This window comes from Triplophysa rosa, linkage group LG24, assembly GCF_024868665.1.
Source record: "Triplophysa rosa linkage group LG24, Trosa_1v2, whole genome shotgun sequence".
NCBI lineage: Eukaryota > Metazoa > Chordata > Actinopteri > Cypriniformes > Nemacheilidae > Triplophysa > Triplophysa rosa.
The window spans coordinates 8,147,967-8,156,676 of NC_079913.1; the positions used below are offsets into that span (position 1 = coordinate 8,147,967).

The window sequence follows — 8,710 nt, forward strand, 5'->3', positions numbered from 1 at the left end:
GAGAGAGAGAGAGAGAGAGAGAGAGAGAGAGAGAGAGAGAATGACATAAAAGGGTGACAGAATAAGCACAATTTGTGCAATTTTAATTACAGTTGAAAAAAACAGGACCAGCTCATAGGACCAGAACATGACCAATGCAAACCAGCCATGGTCCAGCACATGACCAGCTTAAACCAGCTACCATGCTTCAAAACATACCTAACCAGCATAGGCTGTTTTTTTCAACAGGGTGCCATTTTTTCAAGTCTCTATTGTTTTCTTTATGTGCAGAGGCTCTTGCAAGCACCACAGCCAATGTTGTATCAACCTCATTTGGAATTAAAATGCAAGAGGACAATGGGGTTTTTCAGCCAGAGGGCACACATCTTTGATTGTAATGAATGTACATTGTGTGAAATCGCCAATATTTTCAGGAACTATGGGGCGTCTATCTACGCCCAGTACGAGGCAGTGGGGTACGGCTGTCAGCAGGTTCTGTGGCTGTATGGGGACGATCATCAGGTCACTGAGGCCGGAACCATGAACGTTTTCCTCCACTGGATCAATGAGAATGGGGGTAATGACCATTAACAACAAACTGATTCGCACTTATTTATTTACTTTCTATAAATAGAGGAAAGTTGCGTATACTTTGAAAAGAGCACAATGTAAATGTGCAGGAGGCATCTTGTCTTTAGAAAATTACAGATTTAGACATTTCTTTGGTGCGAGAATTAGAGAATTATTTGAATTATATGGAAATTAATGAATTAATTAATCTTTAATGAATCACAGAGATCATTTTTGTGAATCAGGAACTGAAGCAAGAAACGAATAATGTACACATGAACACTTGGGAAGCTGAAATGGATGTCAAGAATTTCATTGAATAATGTCTTACATTTTCATTATTATAGTGAAATTAATGAAATGATAATTATTATGAACTATTCTTTTATTGTTTACTTTTTAAATCATTTTTATATTTAAGAGAGAGAGAGAGAGAGAGAGAGAGAGAGAGAGAGAGAGAGAGAATAAACTTACAAGGCAGTTTAGAGAAACTTTTTGCATAAGACACCCAAATGGTGTTTGATCAAGTTAAACAAGCAACCTGTGGATACTTCTTTTTTTAGAGGACGAGCTGGCAACACCACCTCTAGATGGAATTATCCTGCCCGGCGTTACACGCCAAAGCATTCTGGAACTTGCTCGCGAATGGGTAAGACCGGTCAGGGTTTCTGACTGTAAAAAAGACAAAGAAACCAGTGATAAAAGTCTTATTTTTGATGTGTAGATATTTTTTAACCACACAAGGCATAATCTTCGCAGGGTGAGTTTAATGTGTCAGAGCGGTATCTGACCATGGCTGACCTGCGGCGGGCTCTGGAGGAAAGTCGGGTCAAGGAGATGTTTGGTTCTGGAACAGCTTGTATTGTTAGTCCAGTTGGCAGGATTCTGTATCAGGGAGAGGTGAGCCGATTCTCCAATGTTTAAATGCATCTCGCCCAACATTTTGTTACTTATTTATTCCCTGCCCTGTAGAATCTTCATATTCCATGTAAGGAAAACGTACCTCCTCTTGCCTTCAGACTAATGAAGGAGCTCACAGATATTCAGGTAAGGCACCAGATGCATTAAAACTGAGATACAAGTGCTTATAAATGTACCCATTTTAGCCAATAAATGTGCCCCAAGTAGCCATTTTATTAAACAAAAACCAATTTAAATCCACATTTCATATATCATTTGTATACATGAGTGTAGCATACCTAACTGCTAAATATGTAATGTTACATTCATTGCCAAACAAACTAGCAGGATAACAGGTTGACCTATTACTGTTTCTTTGTCGCTGCAGTATGGCCGGACTCCCAGCGACTGGTCTTTCATTGTATAAAGAAACCTTACTGTTGTGGACACACCTGGGGTTGTGGTCACACACACACGCTCCTCAACATGTTTCCAAACACGCACATTCCACAAAAAGGCTAAGACTATATGGAATAATTTCCTTGTCATGTTGCAATATTTTGTTTGTACAAAGTTTACCAGCGGAAACTAAAATCTAATGTAGCAATAATATGTCAGTGTTTGGGCTGATGTGCTTAGATCAGCGTTCTTCTCGATCGCAATTGTTACAGTAGAATTTATTCAAATCACAAGTAACTAGTAACTAAGTGTATAGCAATTATTCCATCAGAGACTTTAACACCAGCTGTTTTCCTTGTTGTTATCTTGCTCCACTGTATATTTAGATTGTATTTTAAGTGGACCTGTTCTTGATGTTGTTGATCATATGCAATTACCTTTATATTGCACATGTTTAAACTACTGAACGACAGATATCTTTGATATCTTATATCTTTTTAGATATTTTAAGGTTGTGCGTTTTGTGTTAGAACTAGAGTATTTTTCCAAGACATGAAATGTATAATCATAGCTAATAACAGGATAACATAGCAAAGCTCCATTAATGTTACAAGCACAAAGTGATTTTGCATTTGATGTGAAAGGGAACGTAAAATGAACATCATGTTTGATTATAGATGTTTGTATGATCCAGCTGTTCAGACCACACTCTAAAAAAATGGTGCTATATAGCACTAAAAGTGGTTCTTGGCTTGTAATCATAGGGGAACCACTTTAAGTGCTTTATAGAACTATATCTTGGAGCTTTGGTGGTTCTTCAGAGGTTCTTCAGCGGTTCTTTGTGATGACTGAGGTGCCATATAGCACCACATCCGTATAAAGAACCTGTTTAACCCCTGTATGGTTCTTCTGCGGTTCTATATAGCACCTCAGTCATCCCAAAGAACAACTGAAGAACCTTTGAAGAACCACTGAAGAACCAAGATATGGTTCTATAGAACCAGTATACAGCACTTAGAGTGGTTCCCCTCAAGCCAAGAACCACTTTTACTTTGAGTGTCTTTCTTGGAATGGAATTTAAGCAGTTAAAAAAGCACAAATATGATTCAGTTATAGGCACACAAAGTGGAGAACATGTGTATTATTAATTGCAGAGTATTTTACTGAAATGAGCTTTTGTGGTGTAATAACAGAAATAAATATAAAAATAATGTATGTATCATACTTTGTGTTTTGCTTGCATTATGAAATCATTCATTCATGTTCAAAAATAACATTTTAAGAAATATTTGTTATGCTAAATTTAACCAACTGAAACTGGGAATTTTAATAAGAATTGAAGGTCAAACATACAATAGTACATCAAACGTCCACAAGACGGCGCAACATAACAAATAATGAACTGCTCATACACTCATACGTCCTGCGTAGTATACAGAATGATTTTGACGTCCTGTGTGGTGTACAGAAATATATTGATAACTGTTTTTTAGTTAAACCCTTGAGAGTGTATCAAAGCATGTCAACAGTTAGTAAAGTGTACCGATTTAATCCTAAATATAAGAATGCGTTGACATCATTCTAAACTAGAGTAACCATCAAACATGATTTCAATTTGAAAAACCAAGTATGCTTTCAATAATAACCAAATCCTCATTTGTCTTTAAGGGATACTTCACCCAAAAATGAAAATTCTGTCATCATTTACTCACCTTCGAGTTGTTCCAAATCTGTATAAGTTTCTTTGTTCTGATGAACACAGAGAAAGATATTTGGTTACAGATTTTGCCCCCCGCATTGACTACCATAGTAGGAAAACATTCAATGGTAGTCAAAAGTGCCCCAGAACTGTTTGCTGTCCTACATTCTTCCAAATGTCTTATTTTGTGTTCAACAGAACAAAAAAACGATAAAGTAACTTTTCCTACTATGGGATGGCTATGGGGAACAAGATCTGTTTGGTTACAAGCATTCTTTAAAATATCTTTCTCTGTGTTCATCAGAACAAAGAAATGTATACAGATTTGGAACAACTCGAAGTAAATGATGACAGAATTTTCATTTTTTGGGTGAAGTATCCCTTTAATTTGCCAGCAAACTCAACTCTAGATTTGCAAACCCCCATCATGTCTGAAGTCAAGGTTAATATCTACATTAACACAAACCAGAGCATGATCAACTGACATGATTCACCCCAAACCTTTGAATGAATGTGCTTGCTTTGTGAAACAGGAAGATAAATCAAAATGGACTTGATGTAGACCGGATCCAGAGCGTGCTGGGATCAGATCACTTTTTTAAAAGCAGAAACATATTGATTTATGTGGAGCTGTAATTGATTCAATATGTTCTGGATAACTCCCCCGTAATTGAGGCCTGGCACAGACAAGCTCCCGGAAATGCCACCCCGCCCATTACGACAGTGCCAACAAGAGGGGAGAGCATCCCCAGATCTATATCTTCAACACATCTTGTTCACAGGATGCTTGAGCCTGATGTGCAATAGCATCTTATGTGCAGAAGCATGCGAATTTGTCTTCTATTGATATTGTTGATTTGTCACACCTTATTCGGTTTCTTTTTGCAAAGATCGGCCACTCTCAAAAACAAATTTCACCTGCCGTTGGTAGGCTAATATCAGTAGAGGCCGCCTCTTTTCCTCCTTCCCAAGGAAAATGTTGCGAACAGGAAACGCATTAAGCTGGGTGTGGAAAAGACAAGTCAAATGTTTAACACAAATGACATTTCCAGTAGCGGGACCTACCGTGACTTTGGTCCCGATGTATAAAATAATGGTGATGGATTTCCCATAAACCTTTCATTTCAGCACATTCTGACATGGAAACCCAACACGAACGTCAATCAGAAGGGATTTTCAAACAGACGCAAAACTTAATTCCACATAGCAACCCGAATGGGAAAACATATCTCACAGCACACACACACTTGACTGATGACAGTTTGATAGCACGCTGACATGAGCTAGGTTAATACACACTCGTGCATACAAACATATTCTCTCTCCCTCACTTCCACACACAGGGGTACAGTATCCAGTTTATGAAATTTCGTCAGGAAGCACTACATCCAGTAATTATTAATAGTAGCTGACAGAATGATTGCAGTCCCTGCCTCGTATGTTAAATGAAGGACTGGGTTTCCGCAAATGTCAATGCACTATGGAAGTGGATGGTATGAGTTACATAATCTGAAAAGTTCATTTGTGTTATTTAGACACCTGGAGAGACGGTTTATAGACAGATATTATACTGTATTGTTCATTTAAAAAACATCTTTGGATTCTTTATTGACGTCTTAGACATCGCAAGCACATGTGATAACCACCACAACATGCACAATCCCAACCCTTTTTCTTTCCTCTTTTCGTGTCCTCTTTTTTTTCAAACACAAAGTTTGATAAATCCACTTAAGGACTTATGACTCTTTCTTCTGTATAACACAAAAGAAGATATTTTGAGAAATGCCTCATGTGGTTTTGTGTCCATACAATGGAAGTCAAAGGGGGATCGATGTTGCTTGGTTACCAAGGTCCTTCAAAATATCTTCTTTTGTGTTCTGAAGACACATTTTTTTCATTTTTGGGTAAACTATCTCTTTAAGGAGAGAAATCTTATGTTTTTGTTGCATAATACTGTATGAGTATATGATTAAATATACATCAAATGCCCCCTATTTAATTTTGGTCATGACCTTCTTGACTATATCCCACATTTAAAATGATCCAATATCATTTTGATATAATTTGTTTATTAGAAATTCAATTTATTGTGCATTTATCAACTAATTTGCTGGTGTTCTGTGCAACCCTGTTACTTGCATGATTCAACCACTATTACAGTAAATTTAAGGAAAGCTTTTTTTTAATTATCAATACCCAAATAGTAACATTAGTCGGACCCAATTCTGTGTCATTTTATCAACATTTTTACAAATAGTGTTCTGTGACTGCATGAGCCAAGCCTAACCATTCAACCCTGTTACCATAATTACTGTAAGAACAAACGGTCAAACAACAAACAAATGCCAAATGGCAATTGCTGCATAACTACAAACAAAGAGCCAACCCGTAGCACTCTGTTTTCAGATCTAACTCTAAACTGGTTTAGTATGAGCTCAGTTAGCAACCCTGTTACCTATTTCATCAGTCAAGCTTGAGCACTTTTTTCATCATATATTAAAAAGAGAAAGGTTTTGTGCTCTACGTTTTCTACCTTCTTTATAAAAAATGTCACATGCTCCACCTTCTCTTCATTTCATATTGGCCCAGAATGCAGTTAGGACCCCCAACACAACCTCTGCTCCGAGTCAGCAGGCTTGGCAGGTCGAGCCAGACAGATAACACTGTCAGACATTGTCTCTCTGGAGTCTGAAATGAAAAAAACCCTTTTCCTGGTCAGTGGGTTCAAGCAGACAGGCAGGCAGACGGCTCCAGGGAAGAGCAGGTTGGCGGAGGTACAGTGTGTCTAAGTGCTGTCCAAAACAGAGCAAGGAGAGAGAGAAGGTCAGAACCGCTGCATCAGCCAGACGCACACACACAGAAAGGTATCGGCACAATACAGGCTGTATTACTACTTTACATGCATCCGTCTCACGGCACTGGTGTGTGAGGGGGAGGGGGGTTATTCATTCATCCTGTAAACATGATCTTGCGGTTTGGTACTGATCTTACTGGTGCTCTCCATTCACAGCTGTTGTGGAGAAGAACCGCAGATTTATCCTTAACTCAACAACATCATAAGGGATGAAGTGATTTCTCTCGTATGATACATGGCTGTATCATTTACAGGTTCATAAACGTTCCCTAAACTAACACATGCGAGTCATCTTAAATGGGTTGAAATAAAAATACACATCAATCACAAAAAAACAGATTTTGGAAGTGAAACTATTGTTAATGTAACACCAGTTGAGCTACAGGAACTTTATTAGTTGTAAAAAGGTAAACAATAATAAAAAAATGACATAATGGTTATTAAAACCAATGTTCTTTCCTTTGTTATGTTATTTTAAAAAGGGATAGTTCATCCTATAACGAAAATTCCATTTTGGCGGTACCCATTGACTTGCATTGGTTTTGTGTCCGTACATTAGAAGTGAATGGGTACCGCCATTGTTCGGTTACCAACATTCTTCAGAATATCTATGTGTTCTGAAGTCTTACAGGTATTAATTGACTAGAGGGTGAGTAAATGATAATCTTTAGTTAGATCTTTTTTTTTGCTGGCTCAAGGTCCTACCTAGCATATACCATGTGTCAGTGGCATTGGTGGGCAGTTGCTATGCCCATGCTGTGTGTGAATAATATATGCCATGCCCTGCTTTTTGATTGGATGCACCCTGATCTCTTTTCCTGTGATTGGATCTGTGCTGATCTTTAGCGTGCAAGCGTCAGATCAGATGAACTTTCCATATACCACAGTACTCATCCAGAAACACAGCCAGCCAATTAACAAAACTTTGAGCAGTGAGCATTGTTCTATGAACAGCAATGGAAAAATATGTGCCTATGAACTTCCCAAAACCGCTAATACTGGCCAACAATCATCTACTTTGACTATGTCCCCTCTGTGCCCTTTTCCGTGAGCGTGTGAGAGGGACCGTACCATGTAAGCCCTCCTATTGGCTCATCATGCAAACTATAACATGATATTAGTGGAGCAAAATCTTCTCCCAGTCTAGTGAATACACTGTCTGTTCACTGAAGCAACCAAGGAGCTCATTCCTTCGAGGTCAGCCAGACCGTACTTTGACAAAACCTACCCGACCAGCCAGGCTCAGCATCAATCATTTCGACAGGTATTATATCAAATAAATAGTCAGCAACTCCCTTTTCCACGGATTATGTTATTACAGCGTTATTACACATTCATGTGCTGTTGAGTGCGGACGAAACGGTTCAGTCTCAAATTCAAATCCAATTAAATAATTTTATTGCCACAGTCTAATGATAGATGAAAGCCTTGGATGCTTGATCCAAAAACAATGATGTGGCATGGTGACAGATTTTAGATACAATACATTGCAATATGCACAATATACTCCCCTCAATATATATATATATTATATATATATATATATACATATATTACTTATATATCATATTACGTTAAGTCCTATATAATTTATATATATATATATATATATATATATATATATCATGCATATAGTTAGTAGTGGACAGTGGATTATGCAAAATAAACAGTATGCAGCTGCCTAGACTTATTTGCATTTATTAATTTAGCAGACACTTTTATCCAACTTCCAACTTACAAATAAATGAGCTTTTTGTCTTATACAGTATGTATATTCAGCAAGGATACATATGTCCTGCAATATAAATCCAGTGTAAAACTAATAAAGTACTGTGCATAAAAACCTGAGTAAAGTAGTGCATGTCATAGGCTGCTGCTGGGAATATGGAGATAAAAAGGACACCTTCCAAAACAGGCACGGTGTCTCTGTAAGCATCTTCTGTCTTTCAAAACACATTTTCCAAGAGGGAAACGTCGTTCCCCCCTTTCCCTCTCTATTATTTTATTATCATATTTTACTTATTTCTACAACGCAAACTGTGGGTAAACAACGAGTGTGGCACGGCAACTCTCTGTTCTGTTTAAAACCAAGTCTTAGAAAGATCAAAATTCAAACCTATTCTAAGAACTAGATGACGTTATTTGAAAGTGTGCCCAAAATCCTTAATGAGTAACTTAGCAAGAGGAGAAAGCAAATGCTGCCCCAGCTGTTTCCTGTTGAAAATGTCTCTGTAATGTAGATAAATGTGAGGGATTTTCTCTCCAAATCCGTCTCCTGTTCGCTAAATCTCACGTCTCCACAACGAGCC

At 37.8% G+C, this 8,710-nt stretch overlaps 1 protein-coding gene across 2 annotated transcripts in view; it reads left to right on the forward strand.

Annotated features, from left to right (window-relative positions):
- The window catches only part of bcat1 (branched chain amino-acid transaminase 1, cytosolic), a 7,885-nt gene extending 4,826 nt beyond the window's left edge, over positions 1 to 3,059 (forward strand). For both annotated transcript variants that reach the window (XM_057324656.1, XM_057324657.1), the window contains exons 7-11: positions 414 to 556; positions 1,113 to 1,198; positions 1,309 to 1,449; positions 1,522 to 1,596; positions 1,838 to 3,059. In XM_057324656.1, coding sequence (XP_057180639.1) covers positions 414 to 556; positions 1,113 to 1,198; positions 1,309 to 1,449; positions 1,522 to 1,596; positions 1,838 to 1,876 — 484 coding nt within the window. In that variant the 3' untranslated portion in view covers positions 1,877 to 3,059. The remainder of the gene's footprint in view (positions 1 to 413; positions 557 to 1,112; positions 1,199 to 1,308; positions 1,450 to 1,521; positions 1,597 to 1,837) is intronic.
- The last annotated feature ends 5,651 nt before the right edge of the window (positions 3,060 to 8,710 follow it).